The 23,642-nt window shown below is 39.8% G+C and overlaps 1 protein-coding gene across 3 annotated transcripts in view; it reads left to right on the top strand.

Annotated features, from left to right (window-relative positions):
• Positions 1-13,516, top strand: part of RGS17 (regulator of G protein signaling 17) — a 156,584-nt gene extending 143,068 nt beyond the window's left edge. For all 3 annotated transcript variants that reach the window (XM_033935712.1, XM_033935711.1, XM_033935713.1), the window contains exon 5: positions 9,282-13,516. In XM_033935712.1, coding sequence (XP_033791603.1) covers positions 9,282-9,470 — 189 coding nt within the window. In that variant the 3' untranslated portion in view covers positions 9,471-13,516. The remainder of the gene's footprint in view (positions 1-9,281) is intronic.
• Positions 13,517-23,642: the final 10,126 nt, after the last annotated feature.

The following is a 23,642-nucleotide window of genomic DNA, read 5'->3' as shown; positions in this document are numbered from 1 at the left end:
CATGGCAACTGTAAATAATTAATGCAGGAGCTCTTAGGCGGATTTAAGGGCTCTCGCATTAACCCTGCATTATTCAGTTAGCACATGCAAATATAAGCATGCTACTTGAATAGCATTCCCATGCCTATTCTGCACGACTGCTATGCACCTCCAAAAACAAATACTTTTTTTTAATACCACTCAATGTACGCAAAAGGGAAAAATGCCATAAGATGATTTAGCACATCCTGCAGTAATCCTTTTTTGGTACACTAAGCTTGCGTTAGGACTTAGTGCATCTTAGTAAAAGGGCCTCTTCGAGTTGCTTATTAGTAGCCTCATACCCAGTGTGCATAATACACTGTCAATCACTAAGTTATTCTATATCAAAGTGTTGGAAGAGAAAGTATAGGGTACATTCACAGGTTACCTTTATTATTAGGATATCACTGTCTTCAGAACATAAGCATTGGCATAGTGGGACATAGGTCAATCCAGGTCACAAGTACCTGGCAAGAACCCAAAAGAGTAGTTGATAGTACTGCTGTGCCCAGAAACTGGCCGCAAGATAGTGGTTTCATACATTTCCTCAAAGCATAGCATTATAAGCTGTTCATTATGCTTGAGCTGTCAGTAAATCAGAAAAATAAGTTACTCAGGTTGTTTTGGTTTCTTGAGCTTGGGAGTTTTAGGGATATACAGGTCAGATTTTTAAATGGATTTGTTGGGTTAGTATTCAGCCTGTGGTGATCAGTGTTCTTTTAAAGACTGGCTGCTGTGGGCTCTTCATAACTGGATATTCAGCATTGGGCCATATCTAGACAGTTGCACTTAGGGCCCAATTCTATAAACAGTATCTAAACCATAGGTGCTTAGGAGCATAGCGCTATGCGCATGTCAATCTTTAGGTAGATGCTGTAGAATCACACTGTGACACCTAAAATGGACTTGGGCACCGGTAGGCGTCTGAACCTTAGTCCAAAACAGGCGCCTATACGCAAAACACATCAACAATCCACCCCCTAACCACATCTACTTTCTGGTAGGCACCTTGGACTAGATACCTACCTGAAAGTGGTAGGCGCCTACCTTCCAATTAATTTTAATGTAAGCTAATTATGAGGTGTTAATTGCTTGTTATCTGTGCCAATTAAGCTTTTCTAGGTGCCTAACTTTAGGCATCGTTTGTAGAATCAGGCCTGAATGCCCAGGTATAAGGCAGCTGCTGTCCCTTATCTGGGTACCAATATCCAGATAACTACCTGAATAAAGTTAAGACAATTTTTTTTTTATTTTTTTTTTTGCTGTCCTTTATCCGAATAGTTCGCCACGTAGAGGATTGAATATCACTGATACCCAGATAAGTTCCAGTAGCTACCTTATACCCTGATCCCATATTCTTGAGTCATTTAGGGGGATATTCTATAAATGGTGCTAAAACTTAGGCGCCAAAAGGCAGCTTACTAGAGCCTGTTAATTGAGGAACCCCGTTTAAAGCTATGAAAAATGGTAAAAATAAAGCACCTACCAGCACCTAAATAAAAGGCACTGGAATCACACCTACATAGGTGCTTTAGGCCGTTGCACACCAATGTAGGCGTGGCCAACACTGTAAGTGGTGTTATGTGACCTAAAGCACCTATGTAGGGGCGATTCATTTCCAGCGCCTATCTTTGCCAGGGGATCCTGAAAATAGTGCACAGCTGCCATCAGTTAATCATGGCAGGGGAATCTCTGAGCAGCTGAGCTGGCTGCGATCAGCTGAATTGGCAGGAAGATCCCAATTTCCTTCCCCAGCACACCCCCCCCCCCCAGTACCTTTGGATGAAGCATCGGTAGGAGGGATGCCCACTCCCCCCTGCCGATAAGGCTGCCTCTTCAAAATTGTGGCCCTTTCCCCTTCTCAGTGCATCTTGGGATGCACTGGAAGGGGCCTAAGGCCCTAAGCCAATCAGAGAATCAAGACATTAATAATTACTGGCTATAGGGCTGTAGCAAGGTATGTATGCAAGGGGGTCAGGTGGGTCTGCCTTCCTGAAGTTCCTTTTGAGCATTTATGTACTTGATGGTCCAGGCTGCTTAGACAGAAATGATTTCCATTAATTGCTGCCCATGCCAGCTCTGGATTCAAAAGAGTGGCCATAACCTCTAGTGGAGTGTATTCTTGAGGAGATTCTTCTGTGGGTGCTTCCTGTCCAACTGTAATTGTAGTTCTTTCTTTATGTTCTTAATTTATTTTATTGTAAACTGCTTTTATCTGTGCACCAGTAAAGGTGGCATATGAAATAAAATTAAAGCTAACTCCCAGCTCTGCCCCCAGACTGCCATGGTACTGCTCAGCTAGTGCCTAGACAGTCAAACTGGATTTCAGTGGTATTATCTGGGTATATAAGGCTGAAAATCCAGGTATGGTCCTGTGAATGGGATTTATCTGGATAGAAGCCAGCAGGGGTGGACTGACAAAAGAGCAGTGCCCAATGTTCCACAGCAGCAGGGGCCCACTCTTCCCTATTTCCCCTGGCAAAGATAGGCGCTGGAAATATATAATGGTGTATATATATATATATATATATATATATATATATATATATATATATACAGTGGTACCTTGGTTTATGAGCATAATTCGTTCCAGAAGCATGCTCTTAATCGTATATCAAAGCAACTTTTCCCATAAGAGTTAGTGTAAACTTGAACAATTTGTTCCACATCCCCAAAAACTTAATTACCATTAGGGACTCCTCCACCGCTGCCTCTGCCACAGACGTATCCACGCGGCTCCTCCAATTCTCCTCCTCTGCTGCTGTTCGCTGCCTCTCACTGCAGGTGGTGCTGGCTGTAAGCAAACCGCCACCACCGCCAGAGAGCCTGACTGGACACTGTTGGCTCTGCCGCTCCCGGATGCTGTCTCCACCCCACCCCCGGATGCCACTACCCCCTCTGCTGGGACTGTCAGGTGCTGGCTCACTCCTACCGGACATACCCCGACTCCCATGGTCCATCCAAGGCCACCGGTGCTGCTATCGCCTCTCCCCCCCTCCCCGACTGGCCCTGTCCTTTCCCCTGCACCGCCAGTGATAGAAAGTGCCTGCCGCCGGTCTGCTGCTGAGCCTTGAGCATCTGCGCATGCTCAGGCCTTCTGGATCTCACCCTCTCCGAAATTCTCTTGAAATTTCGAGTCTCATGAGAATCTCGGTGAGGATGAGATCAAGAAGGCCTTGAGCATGCGCAGATGCTCAAGGCTCAGCAGCAGACTGGCAGCAGGCCCTTTCTAACTCCGGTGGCACACGGGTAAGGACAGGGCTAGTCGGTAGATGGGGAGAAGACGATCGTGAAGGGAGGGAGCAGCGCCGGTGGCCTCGGGGGGAGCAATACTGTTGGTTCCCACGGTCGGGTCGGGTGGGAGCTCGCAAATCGAGTCAATGCTTGGTTTGCGAGTCAAAAGTTTGCTGAGTGTTTTGCTCGTCTTGCAAAACACTTGCAAACCAGGTTACTCGTAAACCGAGCTTTGACTGTATATATATCAATTTATTTATTGGGATTTATTAAATCAGGTACTCTTAAGTGTTCTCTTCAGCTTCCGTGGCTGGCATCATGATTGTTGCTGTTGTCCGGGTCTCGCCACATCTGGGTAGGTAGAACTGACGTTTCAGCCATCATGCTGTGGCACGCGGCGAGACCATACAACAGCTACAACTAGTACTCGGTATTCTTCCTATCTGTCCCTGTGGGCTCACAATCAACCCTCCACTGCCCCAGATACCATAGTTAAAATGACTTGCCCAGGGTCACAAGGAGAAGTGCTGGGATCGAACCTACAACTTCAGTGTGCTGAGGCAGCAGCTCTAACCACTAGGGCACTCCTCCACTCCTAACCACTAGACCTCTCCACCTTAGCTAGTGGCCCATGACTCCTTATTGTCCTGGGACCCATATCACTGTCAGTCTGCCCCTAGAAGTCAGTCCTGAATATCAGGCCCTCTGGGGGCAATTCTCTAACTTGATGCCTGGATCAGTAACATTACCTAACCTTGCCCTTCTTCTCCTGTGCCTATGTGGAGCCTACTTTCTTTTATTAAATAATAGCCTAACAGGTGAAACACGTGCCTATAATTTAGAGGCAATCACGCCAGGAATCGAGGGTGAAATACTCATGTGGATTAAAAACTGGCTGGAGCATAGGAAACAGAAAGTGGGGTAAATGGACAATACTCGGACTGGAAGAGCGTCACCAGTGGGGTGCTGCAGGGCTCGGTGCTTGGACCCGTGCTCTTCAATGTCTTTATAAACTATCTGGACATTGGTATGACGAGTGAGGTGATTAAATTTGCGGACGATACAAAGTTATTCAGAGAATTGAAGACACAGGAGGTTTGTGAACATTTGCAATGTGACATAATCAAGTTTGAGAAATGGGCATCAACATGGCAAATGAGGTTCAATGTAGATAAGTGTAAAGTGATGCATGTCAGTAACAAAAATCTCATGCACGAATCCAAGATGTCCGGGGCGATACTTGGAGAGACCTCCCAGAAAAGAGACTTGGGAGTTCTGATCAACAGTCGATGTAGCCGTCTGCACAATGCGTGGCGGCGGCAAAAGGGGCAAACAGAATTCTAGGAATGATGAAGAAGGTGATCAAAAACAGATTGGAGAGGGTTATCATGCCGCTGTACTGGGTCATGGTGCGCCCTCACTTGGAGTACTGCATCTAGCACTGGTTGCCGTACACGAAGAAGGACATGGTACTACTCGAAAGGGTCCAGAGAAGAGCGACTAAAATGGTTAAGGGGCTGGAGGAGTTGCCGTACAGTGAGAGATTGGAGAAACTTGAAAAGAGGAGACTGAGAGGGGACTTGATCAAAACATTCAAAATACTGAAGGGAATAGACTTAGTAGATAAAGACAGACTGTTCACACTCTCCAAGATAGGGAGAACGAGAGGGCACTCTCTAAAGTTGAAAGAGGATAGATTACGTACAAACGTAAGGAAGTTCTTCTTCACCCAGAAAGTGATGGAAAACTGGAACGCTCTTCCGGAGTCTGTTATAGAGGAAAACATCTTCCAGGGTTTCAAGACAAAATTGGACAAGTTCCTGCTGAACCGGAACGTACGCAGGTGAGGCTGGACTCATTTAGAGCACTGGTCTTTGACCTGAGGGCCGACGCGTGAGCGGACTGCTGGGCAGGATGGACCACTGGTCTGACCCAGCAGCGGCAATTCTTATGTTCTTATGAATAGAACTGACATAAGTGCTTCTGCCTAAATACTGAAGATATGCTGATAGTTACACATATAAGTGTGAGTCCTGCCAAGACAACTGGCTATGTGTACACTCATCTGTGAAAGAACATAAGAATTGCCGCTGTTGTGTCAGACCGGTGGTCCATCGTACCCAGCAGTCCGCTCATGCGGTGGCCCTCTGGTCAAAGACCAGCGCCCTGAGACTAGCCCTACCTGCGTATGTTCTGGTTCAGCAGGAATTTGTCTAACTTTGTCTTGAATCCCTATGGCAGACTCCGGAAGAGCGTTCCAGTTTTCTACCACTGAAACACATGCTGTGCAAGATATGTGCTACTCTAAACTATGTATAAGTTGGTTTGTAGCATTTACTTCTTACATACAAACATGCTTGTGTATGTGCCATTATTTTAAACATTAATGCAGGTGTATAGTGTGAAGTATTACTACCCACTTTTATAAAGTTACCCCTTTAAGTAAGGCCTGCTAGTTTCATGAGTTTAAATGAAATCACGTGGCTATATGGATAGTGACTGAATATTGCTGCTATCCATATAACCAGTAGGCTCTACATAGGCACACTGTTAATAGAATTAACCCTAAACTGCTTGAGTGCAGCCGAATATCACCACTGTCCCTCTAATTCTATAAACGGTGCATTGAGTTTCGCATGTAATGTAATTGAATAATGAGCCAATTAGTGCTGATAATTGGGTTCTTAAGAAGCAATTGGTTTTAATTTAAATTTATGCATGCAATTAATAATAGCTCCAATGCTGCTCATAGAATTCCTGTGTCGGAGCAGTGTCAGCATTTAGCGCCCTGGGCTACAGCTTAGTAAAAGAGGGCCTTAGCTTTTTGCCCGTGACACAGCCCTTGCATGGGCTTAGATTGGAGTGGATTAATTACTGCTTATCACAATGTATTTAAGCAGTTTACAGAAAAAATATTAAAATACAACTATAGCTAACTATTTCAACTACAAAAATCTAAAGACAGAAAAACTATTCCAAAATTCATAGATGAGGGTAAATCAAAAAGTAAAGGCAAAAAATATACGAGGTCTGACAAATTCACAAACTTATCTTAGAAAAAGTGTTACATACCTCATTGGACCCGTGCTCTTTAATATCTTTATAAACAATCTGGACATTGGTATGGCGAGTGAGGTATATAAATTTGCGGATGATACAAAGTTATTCAGGCTAGTAAAGACGCAGGGGGAGTGCGAAGATCTGCAACGTGACATAATCAGACTCGAGGAATGCGCATCGACATGATAGATAAGGTTCAATGTGGATAAGTGTAAAGTGATGCATGTCGGTAACAAAAATCTCATGCACGAATACAGAATGTCCAGGGCAGGACTTGGAGAGACCTCCCAGGAAAGGGACTTGGGAGTTCTGATCGACAAGTCGATGAAGCCATCTGTGCAATGTGCGGCGGCAGCAAAAAAGGCGAACAGAATGCTAGGAATGATAAAGAAGGGGATCACGAACAGATCAGAGAAGGTTATCATGCCGCTGTACTGGGCCATAGTGCGCCTTCACCTGGAGTACTGCATACAGCACTGGTCGCCATACATGAAGAAGGGCATGGTACTACTCGAAAGGGTCCAGAGAAGAGCGACTAAGATGGTTAAGGAGTTGGAGCAGCTGCTTTACAGTGAAAGATTAGAGAAACTGGGCCTCTTCTCCCTCGAACAGAGGAGATGAGAGGGGACATGATCAAAACATTCAAGGTACTGAAGGGGATAGACTTAGTATATAAGGACAGGCTGTTTACCCTCTCCAAGATAGGGAGAACGAGAGGGCACTCTGTAAAGTTGATAGATTCCATACAAACGTATGGAAGTTCTTCACCCAGAGAGTGGTAGAAAACTGGAACACTCTTCCGGAGTCTATCATAGGGGAAAACACCCTCCAGGGATTCAAGACAAAGTTAGACAAGTTCCTGCTGAACAATGACGTATGCTGGTAGGGCTAGTCTCAGTTAGGATGCTGGTCGCGTGAACATGATGGACCACTGGTCTGACCCAGCAGCAGCAATTCTTATGTTCTTATGTTCAGGAAACACTGTTGAGAAGAACGTAAGAAGCATTGATGATCTGGCCTAACATTTGACGTATTTAAGTGAAAAGCCAGGTTCAGTACATGGTATTCAAATTTTGTGCTGAGCCCTCTTTATAGAATAGCACTTAGAAGTGGATTCCCATGCCCAACATTGGGGATGAGGACTTACTGACAGGAACCTTTTCAAAGAAGCTTATCAAAACTCCAACTGAATCCCCAAATAAACATGGGAAAATAAAAACGCTTCTAGGAAGCGGTACCCCATCCTTTCCTCGTGTTTTTACCCTCCCCCTCTTCCCTCATTTTATTTTTATTTATACAATGTAATTTAAAAATCTTCCCTTCACCTCTTTTTCCTCTGTTTCGAATCCTTTGCAATCAAGTCTTTGTCCTGACCTCCTTCCTCCTATTCCTACAGAGATTTTATTTTCTCCCATATTTAGATTTAACTTTCATTAAAAAAAACCATTATTTTCTATTTTTATCTTCTTACTATTGTAAACCGACCAGATACATGTGATGGTCGGTATATCAAAATACAAATAAACTTAAAACTTGAACCTGCTGTCAATCCTGGTGTACAAGCTGGGCGTGTAACTCTGATATTCTATAACACTGCACCTAAATATCTGGAATGCCCCTGACCTGCCCATGCCCCTTTCATTAAAGATATTGTATGAAAAGGCCTTAATCATATATCAACCCTATAAATGTAAACAAATAAGATGAAGGGAAGATAGTTGATCATGTATAATCAATTCTAATGTCATTCCCAACTTCAAATAAAGGCCAAAATGGCATCTAATATAACGAATCTAAATCAAATTATTTATTAAAGATATCATAAATATCCAAATGTATAATAGAAATAGAATCTTAATCCTTATTGAGTATTCAAAGAAAAATGTGGTGGACATATCATAAATTATACAGACTTCAATCTTGAGAACCTCTTATGATATATACTATTCCAGGTTCCAGTCTTGTATGTAGATTTTATCTTTTAAATTTATTTACTATGAATTGCATTTAATGTCCTATAATTATTGTGATCACTCAATGTATTAATTTTACTGTTATAAATACTTAAGGTTATAACTCTTTAAATTGAGTTATAACCTTAAGGTTATAAATACTAACCTTAAGGTTAGTACTTATAACAGTAAAATTAATACATTGAGTGATCACAATAATTATAGGACATTAAATGCAATTCATAGTAAATAAATTTAAAAGATAAAATCTATTTTGGTAGGGGGCGGTGGACATAAATGATTATAACAACATACAAGACTGGAACTTGGAATAGTATATATCATAAGAGGTTCTCAAGATTGAAGAATGTATAATTTATGATATGTCCACCACATTTTTCTTTGAATACTCAATAAGGATTAAGATTCTATTTCTATTATAAATTTGGATATTTATGATATCTTTAATAAATAATTTGATTTAGATTTGTTATATTAGATGCCATTTTGGCCTTTATTTGAAGTTGGGAATGACATTAGAATTGATGAATTGATTATACATGATCAACTATCTTCCCTTCATCTTACATGCCCCTTTCATTGCCACACCCATTTTGAGTTGCACATGAGACACTTTTGGCATGCAGCATTATAAAATAGCGCATAGACTGATGTGTGCGTAAATCCAACTTAGTGCCAATTGACATCAATAATTGGATGTTAGCACCTAACTTACTAGTTTAAGCATGCAAGTGGGCTCTGCAATCATGTAAAATTGAGGGATTAATACCCTTTATTAACAGGTTCCTGAGTGACATGATTTATTTATTTTAAATTAGATAGGCATTTATAACTCAAGGCATACTGCTAAAAGGATTTGCAAACAAACAAACAAAAAAGAAATTACTGTTATATAAAACCATTCTCCTAGGTATGTATGTAAAATAATTCAGTACCCCAAACTGGCTCACAGTACCTTCCTTAATGTCTTAATATTTTCTATATTGTCTTCAGGTCAGTCTAGATTCTCGAGTGCGAGAAGTGATCAACAGGAATTTGTTGGATCCCAGCCCTCATATGTATGAAGATGCCCAGCTTCAGATATATACCCTCATGCACAGAGATTCTTTTCCACGATTTTTGAACTGTACTATTTACAAAGCTCTTGTTGAGAGCACTGTGGGCTCAACTTCTGAAACTTAACACTTTTAGGAATTTGTTTGAGGTTGAGGAAAAACAAAGTAGTTAAATAACACCTGAAACTGAGTTCCTGGAGAGCTTCAGTTTAGCACTACTCAGGCTACTGTGAAAGAGAGAAATATATATATAGTCTTTATTGACATTATTTTCCAAATTCTTTCAGGCTCTGATATAAAGAAAAAGGAAGATAATAATATTGCCAAAATATATTTGTTTGCCTTTGCTTAAATGCAAGCGAGAAACCAATTATGTATTTATAGTTCTATGAATATGAACAGTCTGTGTTTCCTCGAAATGCATGTGCAAGATAAGACTGATACAAATTCCACTTGGTTGTTGCAATATAATATTCAATAACATGAAGTCTATCTGCATTTAAGAACAAACTTTGTGTGTGCAATATTCTTACACTTAAATTATTGAAACGAACCACAGTTTTGGTTTGTAGTATTTTATTTTTATTATTTTTCTTTGTATAAAACAGAAAATTCTGTTGAGAAAGGGTGAGAGCAGCATTGTGGGTATGCAGTACTGCAACAAATACACTGTTTATGAAGCCAATATATCTGTATAGAAATAAGAGCTATTTATTGTTTATTGAAAGCAAAAATACATTGGACTGGGGATTCCTTGGGTTGTCCACTGCCAAAACTGTGGCATCTGTTACAGAATTTGCTTGTCGGAGAAGCACAAACCATTTAAAGGAATCCATGTCTGAACAACCTTTAAAGCGCTGATATCCTTTTTTACTTGTTAGAAGAACAAAGACTATGTACAATTCAGATGTCATATATTGTAATTGATTTATTAGACTGGCTTTCCAGTTGTAATACTGCTGTATAATGTTATGTACTTTAGGGGGGAAAAAAAGACCTATGAACCTTGATACTTTACTTTTTGAATATGAAAAGATTTAATAAAATAAAAGTTTACATATATGTAGCATTTAAGACATTTTGATAAATTAGCACTTGTCTTGTATGATATTTTCTCTGGATAGGAACATCTAGAAAATGTGCTTTTTACGTTGACTAAAATGCTGTACTTATCAACAGTAAAACAGAATGCACAGTTCTCATAATCAGAGCTTACTGAATATTTTGTACAACTTGTAGACATGATGTCTTGTTGAAAAACCAAACATTTTAGCATTTGGTAAATGTAAGCAGGCAGTACAGTATCCCCTTCTTGCTGCCTTACTTACCGGTATTCCATATATTACTGCTTTTCTAATGGACTTTAACCATAATTGCCAGATGTTGGTCTTCACTGTTCCATTTGTTTAAAACATATGGAAAAGATGTTGTCTTCGTGTTTTTCAAAGATGTTAGGAATATTAGCATTAGCATTCCTTGCCAAATTAATATAAAAGATCAAAACACAGGGCTTGATTTACCCAAATTCAGGACTAGGAGAAATAATAACATTTTACATAAAATGATGTTGAAAATATGGCTCTGCATATCACAGGAAGAAGGAAGAAGCATCTTTTCTTCAGGTGTTTCACCAACATAAAGAATCAAACTCAGAATCAATTATCTATTTCATTGCAATTACACAGTCTTATCAGAACTGATAGACAAAAAGGAAGCTTCTGCAATAGCACTGACATTGAAGCTAATTTTGCACAGGGATTCTAAGTTACTACATGAATATTCTGTGCATTTAAAAGTATTTTTAGCATTTTATAAATAGATGTGAACGTTTTGTAAAATATATGTAATATATTGACAGAAACATGTATGTAGTGCATGGTATAACTGGAGTCCCCATTTTACAATTACCATGTACAAAACCAATATGACACCACTGGGGAAGGAGGGGGGCTTGCATATTTAAGAAGTGCTACATAGGATGTGATTTTTATGAGGTGGTTTCTAAACCTATAAGTGGTACATTTTGCAAACCTGCACATTTCCAGGGAGTTGTTTAAGGAGCCACCCAAAGCTCAGTTTTGCTGAAGGAGGTGATTTTGAATTCCAGAGAGGTGAGCACAGTTCCCCTACTCAAGCACTCCTCCAAACCTCAGGTCCAAGTGAGATATTAGTCAAGGATTCTACATAAATTGAAGCAGGTATGAATGCTGATGTGGAAATTTCCGGAGGTATAGGTGTTTGACAGTTCTAACATTGGCATTCATAATTTAATTTGCCTTACTTTCCATTCATCTCCAAAAATTATTTCTGACTCCAAACGATCAGTGGTAAAACATTGGCCGCAGCTTTATTGTCTCACAACATACATTTAACCACAATCATATTAACACAATGTTATAACACAATTCCCTCCTCCGCAACATCTCCAACCTCCATTCCTCATTCCCCTTGTGATCTACTGGGGGTTTCTCTTGTGCCCAGGAGTGATTCTCAGTTGCTGTCCTTTATAACCATCCAATCTTCAACTTTTCCCTCTCATATGCACATCCTGTGGTGCTACCAAGTCATGCTTCATCTTATGGAAATATTGCACATGAGCCCCAAATTAAACAACACGGAACTCACATATTACCCACTGAATAAATGACTTTTTTTCTTCATACCCTTTTTCTCCCCACTAGCTGCAACAGCTCCTTACCCATGCTATCCTACCCACAAACCCCATACAACTTTATTCTTCAGCCTCCCATCGCCCTCATCACCTAAGTTTCAAGTTTATTAGAAATTTGATAAATCACTTATTCATAATTTACTAAGCGAATTACAGTAAAATTCAAAGTAAACATACAACATACAATTTAAAAATTTAGTTAAAAAGGGTTGGACGAACAGACATACCGACAGAACTGAATACGAAGGGAGTAAGGGGGTAAAGTTACAAAATTAATAATTTTGGAGAAAGAAAAGAGCTATAGAGGGAAAAAACATAAGGAGGGGTATCCATTTTTCTTTCTTTTGTTTTTTAATTTTTTAGTAGGGAGTCTACTGCACCGTATATATTCCATTTAGAGGTTAAAAGCATCTTTAAACAGAAAGGTTTTTAAGTTATTTTTAAAACGGCTAATGTCTTTTTCATCTCTTATATATTGGGGTAGGGAGTTCCAGACTGGGGGGGCCACTATTGAAAACATATCATGACATCTAGTGCCAATAACTTTTAAGGAAGGGACTGCCAGTAGTCCTTGGGCCGTAGAACGAAGAGAGCGGGATGTGTTATATGGAATAAGCATCCTATTTATAAATTGTGGTTCGCTAGTGGATAGGGTTTTAAATACTAGGAGCAAAATTTTAAAGGTAATGCGGTGGTTAATGGGAAGCCAATGTGAATCGACCAAGAAAGGAGTTACATGATCATATTTTTTACCATTGTGAATAAGTTTGACGTCAATGTTTTGAATTCTCTCCCAATTCGTTCACCTTTCTCCTCGAGTCTTACCCATCCCTTTTTCTTGTTATGTATGTTTGCTATGGTACCTGCTTAGGTTTTAAGCAAGATAATCATTTTTTAAAAAAATAAATAAACCACCAGTTTTCTTGCCTTCTCTTCTCCACACAAATCCTCTTATCCCCATCATCCACATCACTTCCCTTTTAGCCAATTCCATTAACTCTTTCTTTCCCTCAGCCTTCCCACCTGACCCTTATTTCTTAAACCTCACTATCCCCTCCCCCCAACCTTTTCTCCTCTAACAGGTTTATCAACTTCTCCCCCAATGTTATCCACCCTGTGCCAAGTCGAAGGGTTTCATAAAATATGGAAAACAGGTATACAGGGTGAGACAAACAAAAAAGAAACGCACTATAGTTTTTGCAATTTTTTCAGCAACTACTTAGAATTTCAATGAGACATTTTATGTACTTATTTAGTCATCATACTTAGGTATTAATTATCTTAAGCAGTGTTGATAATAATGATATTTTAGTATTACTACCTAAAGATTTTTGCATGTTAAAAGTGTTCAAGCTAAAACACAGCAAAATAATGTCATTCAAATGATTCAATTAACAGTGTCAGAATGTGACAGTCACTGTGAATGCTCAAAGTGTCCATCCCCAGCTTTAACCCTTTAATTGGCAGATGGTGAAACGGCTGCTTTGTAATTTGATGTTGAACGAGAGCAGCAGTGCCAAGTAACAGGCATTTGGAGATGCAGGAACTCAATTTTCCCGTCCCATTCCTGTGAGTTTTGTTGCTGTCCCTGTCTCTGCCCCATTCCTGTAAGCTCTGCCTTAACCACACAAGCCTCAAAGACTTGTGCAGATGAGAACAGAGCTTGCAGGAATGAGGCAGGGGCAGGAAAAGAATGGGATGGGATGGGAAAATGAGTTCCCACAGGGATGGGGAAAAATTTGTCCCCCTGTCATTCTCTAATGCAGATCTCTCATAAGACCAATAGAAGGCGCATGTTGCTTCTGAGCAGCAGTGCTAAATAACAGGCTTTGTCATTCTGGAAAGTTCTTAATAACTGTCGATTGGCCACTGTGGCAGGCTGTCCCAGATCATCTGCCAACACCTCGCCCATCACTGCAATTCTGATCTGAAATGCTTTTAAATAAGTTATCTGTAAATAATCATATTACCACATACAAATTATTGTTTACAAAAGTCTGTCACTGTGACATCAACAGTAAGCTGTTTTTAATATTTCAAATAATGGTAGTTTTACAATGGATCTCCAAACCAGAAACAGGGTATATCCCGTATGAAAAGTTCAAAGTAAGGAAAATGAAATTGAAATAATGCCACCATATTGGGATGAAAAAAAGAATTATTATAAAATTAAATTCCAAATGTGGATGACATAAGTGTAATCTAGGACAGGAACCAACACAGTCCATGATTTAGCAGGACACTGATTTCTTTAGGAGTCCTATTTTTGTCTCAATCTGATTGAACACATTTGAGACAGTCTGTTACTAAGGATCCTGTAGACCAGCTCCACAAAGACAAGACAGATTCAAGCAGAAGAAGAAAACCAGATTTCTGGACATAAGAGTCCTTCAGGATAGCCTAACCAATTGCTGCATAGATTCACTTCTGGCAGTGTGCATGCTTTCATATGTCTCAGAACTGCATGTAACGAAGAGACTGACTGCCTGAGGCATCTAGTAATTATTAATGAATGTATACATACACTTCTGCTTTGAAAATCTGGAAAGTCTATACCAGTGGTCTCAAACCCATGGCCCGGGGGCCACATGCGGCCCGCCAGGTACTATTTTGAGGCCCTCGGCATGTTTATCATAATCACAAAAGTAAAATAAAACAGTTTCTTGATCATATGGCTCTTCAGCTATAAATTACAATATTATTATTAAGACAGCCAAAAGGAAAGATTTATAAACTATAAAGAGTTTTACCTCATGCAAAATTGTCATTTCTTTAATAAGACATGAACTATTTTCTTCTGAGGCCCTCCCAAGTACCAACAAATCCAAAATGTGGCCCTGTAAAGGGTTTGAGTTTGAGACCACTGGTCTATATAGAGGAAAGGATATTTAATTGTTGGTTGGCTGTACCAATGTCCACAGTTATACAATTATCTCCTTACTGTGGATGTCTGAGGGCTGGGTTACAAACCACTGGTTTAAAGCACAGTTCACTACTCTCTGTGATTCTAGGGTAAGGCAGTCAGGAATATACCATTGATTCTATACAACCAGCAACCTCTTTGAGAGCTGTGTTCTTGCAGGATGTCACTAGCATTAGGCTGCTTCTCTGGCTAAAATAGTTTTATCTAGTTTACCACAGCCTTATTCTGGTGGCGTCTGCTTCCTGACCCTTTCCTTTTTCTGCCTTCTTTATCTTTTGGAGGCTTTCTTCATCCTACTTTGCCCTGATTGTCTTCTGCTGACTTCCTCCTTTAATTTCCCCTGAGACTACCATCCCCATAATTCTTGCTCTCAAAGCAACATCACTTCCTCTCCTTTTCTTTTATTTACTTTCTGCTCCACTCTGTTAACTGCTCTTTGTGGAGCTCTCATTCCATCACAATGGCACAACACAAAATTCCATTTTGTGGCACACAGATATCTGAAAACTTTCCTTTCCTGAAAATGCCTCTTTAACCTGATTAAATATATGAATGCTGTGGAAGCCTAGATACTTAGGGCCAGATTCCATAAATAGGGCTATAAGTTAGGCAGCAGTAGGTGCCATATTGCCACCTAAATTGCTTCAATTGGTTTTAATCGGCATGGTAATTTACTATGCCGTTAAAAAAAAAATGATTAAAAGCTTTTTAAAAATAAATTGGTGGGTTTTTTGGGGTTTGTTTTGTTTTGTTTTTTTGCACTATTATTGTAGGTTGGGTAAAATTATTGTAAGATTCTATGTATTTGTTTTCTTGATTATTTATTAGGTGGGTGGGAGGGTTAAAATGATTGCCCATGTGTATTTTTGTTTTGCACAATGGTTGTTTGAAAATCAATAAAGATTATAAATAAATAAATTGCTGCCAGTAGATGCCTACAAAGGTAAGCATTAGAGAATGACACGAAGACAAATTTTTCGCTGTCCCCGTGGGAACTCATTTTCCCGTTCTTGTCCTGCCCCGCTCCTGCAAGCTCCGTCCTCATCTGCACAAGCCTCAAACACATTGAAATCTTTAAGTGTTCAAGGCTTGTGCAGTTAAGACAGAGCTGACAGGGACAACAAAACTCACGGGGAAATTGAGTTCCTGCAGGAGCGGGGACAAATTTTTCCCCGTGTCATTCTCTAGTAGGCATCATAATTGCATCTAAGGAGGCATCTAATGGTTAAAGGTTAAAGTAGGCGTGGTTAGGGGCAGAGATTACTTTAGGCACCATTAGACACGATTCTGAAAAGAACTTGGTCATCCGCAATGAAGGCCAGTAAAACCCTAAGTTTTCTGGTAGGCACTGTTAGGCACGATTCTTTAAACAGCATTTTTGTAGGTGGCTGCCAATTTAGGCACCATTTATAGAATCTGGCCCTTATAGTTCATCAGACAAGGGCAATTCTCAGCCAAGCCATTTTAGAGGGATAGTTGCTAAAATGTGTTAAGAGAATAACACAGGATTTTTGCCATTAATGTGCTTTAGTGATAAAATCATGCCTTTTTTGCACTTAACACAGATATTTTTTGCAATATGACCTAAATAATAACGAGATGTAAAGCATGCAAATTCATGTAAAGCACCTCTGCATTATGCAAATCAAATGACGTTAATTGCATGTAGCTTTGCAAACTGCATTATCCCTCCCTCAGAGTATTGAGCTGCTAACAAGCAGCCTGATGTTTATGGGGATCCTCTTAAAAGGGCTCACACCAAAGAGAAACCTTCCTTCCCCAACAGCCATCCCCTCTTCCTGAGACACCCATGCCCTGGAGCATATCTCCAACCTCCATTCCTCATTCCCCTTGTGACCTACTGGGGGTTTCTCTCGTGCCCAGGGGTGATTCTCATTTGCTCCTGCCCTGACAAGCACTTAGATTCCAAATGGTAACAGTTGCCCCTAGTAGTGATCTGACAGTTCTAAGGGTTAAGCTGTCAAATATTGGTGCATGACTTCAACTATTTTTATTTGGCGTTAAAAGTCTAAAATGATTTTGTGTGAATCAAGCCCTAGGTGACGATGATAAAAAATGAAGTTCACTAAAGAGTTGAAACACATGAGTAACTGCTCAAAAATGGCCTTATACTTTAAAAGATTTTAACATTTTTTTGTTCACTACCTCCATTTTCTTTGTTTAAAATGATGTTAAATCAATTAGCATATTTTACAAGTTTATAACTTGAAGCCTGCCATTGTATAACTTTTGCATGAGACTAGATATTTAAAAACTTTTTTTTTTAAAGCTATTACTCTTTTGTACTTTGTACAGAATTCAGGAGACAACACTTCAAGGGCTATTCTCTGTTCCCTATGCAAATATTTTCACTGTTGTAATGCTTGATAGCATAAGGATGAAAAGAAAAGATTTGGCAAATGTGCAAACAGTTGTGTTGTTTACACTGGTACTCCTGACTACTCTACTGCATCTAGCACTCTTGAATACATTGTTGTTTTTGAAAATGTAAATAAATTGCAAGGTACTCAAATATTTTACAATCAAATCTTTAATAAATACCTGTTTGTCTCAAAATGTCATTGTGTTATGATATGCTTTATATTGGTAACTAGTCATATGGAAGAAACTTTACATTTATATGCAAATAGTATAATATAGAGGACAGTTTTAATGATGTTACTTGCATAAACCAAACATAGTAGTCCTATGTATTTTCTAAGAATTAGAACGTGTGTGTGCCATGTCCAATGAAAGGCATTATGGCAAGTGACTAAATCAAATTGGGCCCCAATATTTTTTTATAAAAAAAAAAAAAGCTAAATTTGAGCCAATTTTTATCAACACAGGATTTTTCAGCTGATAATTCATCCCAGTTTAAAAGCTTTGAAGTTATGCATTTGAATCTAGGACTGCTATTCATATGTGTAGATATATGACTGAAATTTAGGGCTTCTTTTACGAAGCCGTTTAGCGCAGGCCGCTGCGGTAACGACCCCGAAGCCCTTAGAGATTTAAAGGGCTTTGGGGCTTTTGCTATGTGGCAGACGCTAGCGCAGCTTTGTGAAAGAGGCCCTTAGTGCTGGGCTCATAAACATTTTTTTCCCCTGCCTAAAGCCTGCACTCAACCCTAGTAAACTTTCAAATAAAAGTTAGGGAGCACAAATCCTTTGAATAATCGGGCCCAATAAATATATATGTTCACTTCAAAGAGTTGTCTTTTCTACGATTCTGATAAGTCTAAAACAACAGTTGATAATTTTCTACATTTAAAAATGTATTTATTGATTTTTTGCTGCAAGTTTAAATGTGTTAGGGGTTATTTAGTATCAGCATGTTAACCATTAATGTTTACTATTTCCTGTAGGGTCCATTGCATAAGAAAGCCCTGCAGCAAATTCTTGAGCTGTTAGGAAATGACCATTTTACTATTTTGGCACTATTTTAAGAAACCAGAATTTAGACTATCTACACAACAGAAAAACCCCCAACCATGATTAAATTGTATATGTACTAAAGATCATTATTAAAAAATATACAAAGATGTGCATACACACACATTGCCATTGTTATATTTCTGGTGGTAATGTTATGCTAAGACTCAATATTTGCTTGTCTTGGAGGGTTTTTTTACCAAAATAAAGTTTTTCTAAAACTTGGTGAAGAGAAGTGGCGTAGTTGTCCTTTCCAGCCTATCAAATTTTATATATATATATATATACACACATACATACTCGAAAGGGTCCAGAGAAGAGCAACAAAAATGGTTAAGCGACTGGGGAAGTTGGCATAGAATGAGAGGCTAGAGAAACTGGGCCTCTTCTCCCTTGAAAAGTGGAGACTGAGAGGGGGACATGATCAAAGTATTCAAGATATTGAAGGGAATTGACTTAGTAGAGAAAGAGAGATTGTTCACCCTCTCCAAGGTGAAGAGAATGAGAGGGCACTCGCTAAAGTTAGAAGGAAAAAGATTCTGCACAAACGTAAGGAAGTTCTTCACCCAGAGAGTGGTAGAAATCTGGAACGCTCTTCCGGAGGCTGTTATATAGGGGAAAGCACCCTTCAGGGATTCAAGAAAAGGTTGGATAAGTTCGTGCTGGAACAGAACATACGCAGGTAAGGCTAGACTCAAATAGGCACTGGTCTTTGATCTAAGGGCCACCGTGTGAGCGGACTGTTAGGCACAATGGACCACTGGTCTGACCCAGCAGCAGCAAATCTTATGTTCTTATGTACATGGATAGATATATACTGTACATATTGGGGTTTTATATCTCTTTTTGAGCGTTCTATTTTAGACAGGATGTAAAAATCATTGTGATTGAGATATCCAAGGCAGGATATCTTGGTTTCACAAGTATTTTAGGACAAAATCTACTGGTGTTGAAGTTCTAAAATACAGGAGAAACAGACATTTATATGTCAAGTGTTAGTGATATAAACATGTATTTTAGAAAATAAGATGTTGAAACTGTTCACAGGCTGAAAACCAGCATATAAACCTGAATGTATCAGCAACTACACGTTTGCCCTCAAATTCTATAAAAAGCTCTAAAAACTGTGAGTGTGGTTTTGGTTGCATACTCAAATTGCATGAATAACAAACTAATTAGCCCCCAGTTCCACACAGTAGGAATTTCTCCAGTCTGAAGATTATTATTAACAATGGTCATTGCTACACAAAGTAACTCATGATTAGCGAAAGCCAACACAATGGAAATGGATCTAAGGGACAAGTAGTTGAACCTGTGACCTTTAACAGATTTTGAAAAGGTAGTCAGAATAGGTAGAGTGAAAGAATAACAGGCCCAGATGTGCTAAGCCAGCGATCATCGCTAAACCTGTTTTGACAGCTTTAGTCCAAAATGGCGGGCCTTTCCCTCCTGGTGCATCAGGGCTTGACTGAGCTAATCAGGGCCTTAGACTCCTCCCCCTTGTATCCGGGGTACAGAGGGAGGAACCAAAGGCCTTGATTGGCTCAGATGATCACATGATGCACTGGGGAGGGATAGGCCTGTCATTTTGGACTAGCAGACCTACAAGCAGGATGGACTGAGCTTCCCTCCTGCTCCAACTTCTCTGAAAAGGTATGGGGAGGTTTGGAGGGTGGAGTTTAGGAGACCTCCAGTGGCAGGAGGAGTGAGCATTCATGCCTTTTTTTGGGGGGGCGGGAAGGGGATGTTTGGGGGGGGTGCCTGGTGCAGAAGTGGGCCTTCAGTAACAGGAGCTAGTGGGCATCCCTTCTGTTTCACTGCCACAGGGGGAAGTGGGGTCAGGAGGGAACAGGCATCCCTGCTGCCGATTTTTGCTAGCTCGGGGGGGAGGGGAATCCCCAGTGCTGTTTTCGTCAGGGAGGGCTGTCATTGGGGGTGGGGCTTTTTCTTTTTAATGGGGCAGATATTGTGCATAACGCAAAGAAACGAAAGAAAAGGTTTCCTGCCCCGAATAGCTGAGCGGTAGAAGGCTTTCCCCTGCCTCTTAGCTGTTCTGGCTTCCCCTGCCAGCTCTGCACATATGTGAGTGTCGCTCTTACAGCTATCCATAGGATTGGAGAGTCAGGGATTACCACAAACATCCACGTGAATCATTTGCATGCAAACTTTAGTGCATCAATAGCTCTTTCTGAATCGGCCCAAAAATCAGATTGGTACAGACCCACATGGTCTTGCATCTATGCCTGTGTAATGAGAGCACTGGGATGTCTGTATGGCCAGTCTATCAAGAATGCTGGCCCCCTCCTATATCCCAGTGGTTTGTTCTGTGCATTTTTATTTTGGATGTGGGGATTTATTTTTTCAAAAATGGTTCAAAAAGACATAGCACAAACGCATCTATTTTAGAAAAAATAAATAAATGTTTTGCATATTTAATACTAGATTTTTATGTGTATTCCACAAAACGTCTAAACTTGGATTTAGATGTTATATTGAATATGGCCCTCTAGGTCTTCTGTGACTGTTTTCACCTTAGCATGATAAAACCAAATCAAGGCTGTGACCAGCCAAGTGTGTAGGGAAAGCAAAGTTACTTACTGTAACAGGCATTATCCTGGGAAAGTAGGCAAATATTCTCACATGTGGGTGACATCATCCACAGACAGTGAAAAGTGTAGAATAACTTTAAGCTTTAACAAGCTTTTAGACTGCCCCCACCGCACATGCCTTCCCACCCAATGCCAGCTCGCGAGGTTGTAAGTTCTATGCTCAAGCGAAGAAGCCCAACTAGGGGAGGTGGGCGGGTTGTGAGAATATCTGCCTGCTGTCCCAGGATAAAGCCTGTTAAAGTAAGTAACTCTGCTTTATCCTTAGACAAGCAGGCAGCATATTCTCATATGTGGGATGGAGGGAGAGTTGGGTTACAAGAACTCAGAAAAATTTGAGTTGCCTCTCAAAAACTAAGACCCAATGTCTTCTATAACAGCGCAGAGGCAAGGGAAGGAACATAACAGAAAAAATGAATAGAGGAACTCCATGCTCTATTAGAGGTAAAAGGAGGATTCTGAGAAAATAATAAACAACCTTCTACACTCGGCAAGAGAATGTACATATAGGTGATGGAGACACCAAAAAGATTCAAGAATCAAATAAGAAAATACTACTGGCAAATGCACCCATATGGAACAGCAGATCAAATGAGCAGTTGATACAAGTCATGTCCCAGAGTAGATACAAATGAAAAGGACTTTCATAAGTAATGAAAACATGATTCACAGGAAAAGAATAGCCATAGAGGATAAAAAGGATGAACTATACCAGAAGGAAAGAAAAGCTAATTCTATGAAGTATAAAACTAGAATGACAACATGGCTTACTGTGGAGAAAAGAACCTTCTGATAAAAATGTTCTAATTATTATATATATATCATCTTGTGAAGGCTGAGAAAGAATTGCAATAAGCCTTAAAATGAGAAAATCAGCAGAGAACAGAAAAGGGAAGCATATTACACAAGCAATATGCCAGTGAACACGAAAACCCTTCAGAGATTTAGTAAAGAAAGAGTGAACAGAATTGTTAAATATCCTTGTAAAAAGTTGGTCATGTTTTGGGGGTTTTTTAAGGTTCCTTATGTACTGAAAAAGAGGAGCTTAGGAAGGTTAGAGAGTTACTAAAATTGAGACCTGAACCCATGAAAGCATATTTCTAGAAGGAAAGTAGTTTAACCTTCAAACTACTGTTCCCTGTTAATGGCACATTAGAAACTTGGGAATCAAAATATATAAATTTTACCTCAGTAAAAATAAGGGACAGAGAAACAAGCCATGATAGACGTGGTCCTGAGAAGTAAATAAGTGCCAAATGAAAACATGTGTACCCAAGGTGAACAGGAAAAACAAGTAACAATCCCTTGTCATTGAGCTCCTGCATCCTCGTACTTTGGAATAGAAGATGAATTATGGGTAACGGAGCTTAGCCGTGTGGTACCCCAAAAAAACTGAATAAATTACTTCTGAGCCAGTGGCATTAACTGAAGGTAAGAAGATACCAGAGAGTTGATAGTGACCTAACTAAATGAAAAGAGGCAATGTGCCTGCAGACTTGAGGTGCTGAATAGACTCTTCCTGGGAAGCAATAGACGTGCTCCAAGGAAAGTCGTCACAAGTAGCAGAAAACACAAGAGGAAATGAGCAACCAATAGGAGAAAACCTCAGTATTGCACAGAGAAGCACACAATGGAGATTGACTGGATGCATCCACCACTGAAGAGATTTTTGAAGTGGTGAAGAGACCTTGATTTTCTCAGATAAGGGATCGAAAACTTGAGACCACTGAGGTGAATGGGGTAATCATGAATTGTGGATGCCATGTGGTTATGAATTAGCATAATACCAGAGGACCAGCCATAAAACAACGTAGACTCAGAACAAGGTTTTGTGTGTGCATTTAAGAAACAGAAACCAGAAAACATGCAAGAACATTTCCTGCCCCCCAACCCAATTGAAGGAACTACAATGAAATGCACATTACAATATTTCCTACAAAAATATAGAAGCATAATGGTAAAAAGAAGTCAACAGACCAACCACTGTGTTCCTCCGCATTAGCCCTGAACTCTTCCAGATAAAAGCAAGAAAAAAATTAACCTTGCTAGACCATTAGAAAATGGTAGCAAGAGATCACAAAAGTCATCCACTAAGACAATTTATTATTTTATTTTTTTTTTAATAACCTGGCCATTTAGAATGATTCCAATGGTGGATCAAGATTATAGGCTTTCAGTGCCACCAAGGAGGGGTTTTGAGTCTTCTCATGAGGAATAAATAAAATTGAAAACAGGAATGAGTCCTACAAAGAGATGCGACTGTAGTTACGTTAGTAGGAACAAAAATGCTATCAGTAAGAGGTAATACGGAAGTGACCCAGAAGTAACACACTGAATGAAGATCGTTATAAAACCCAAGGACCTGTGACAAAAGTACAGCTTGGTTTCAGAACTGGAATGATACCCAATGGTGTTATACAATAAAATAAAAGCTTGCATACACAATTGCATCCGAGCATGTCCATTTTCTCCACCTAGAGATTTCAAATGAAACTAAAAAATAAGAATGTGACCTGTATAGAATGCAGAGCAGGAACAGGTTTAGAATTATAATCATCATTTATTGGAATTTGGGTAGTGCAACTTCAGTCCAGAGACTCCATTCAGTATAAACTGGAGTAATGGAATAAAATTTAAAAGCATCCTAAAAAGGATGTAGTGGCCT

This window comes from Geotrypetes seraphini, chromosome 3 (assembly GCF_902459505.1).
Source record: "Geotrypetes seraphini chromosome 3, aGeoSer1.1, whole genome shotgun sequence".
In the NCBI taxonomy this organism is placed as follows: domain Eukaryota; kingdom Metazoa; phylum Chordata; class Amphibia; order Gymnophiona; family Dermophiidae; genus Geotrypetes; species Geotrypetes seraphini.
This window is presented reverse-complemented; position numbering and strand designations above follow the sequence as displayed.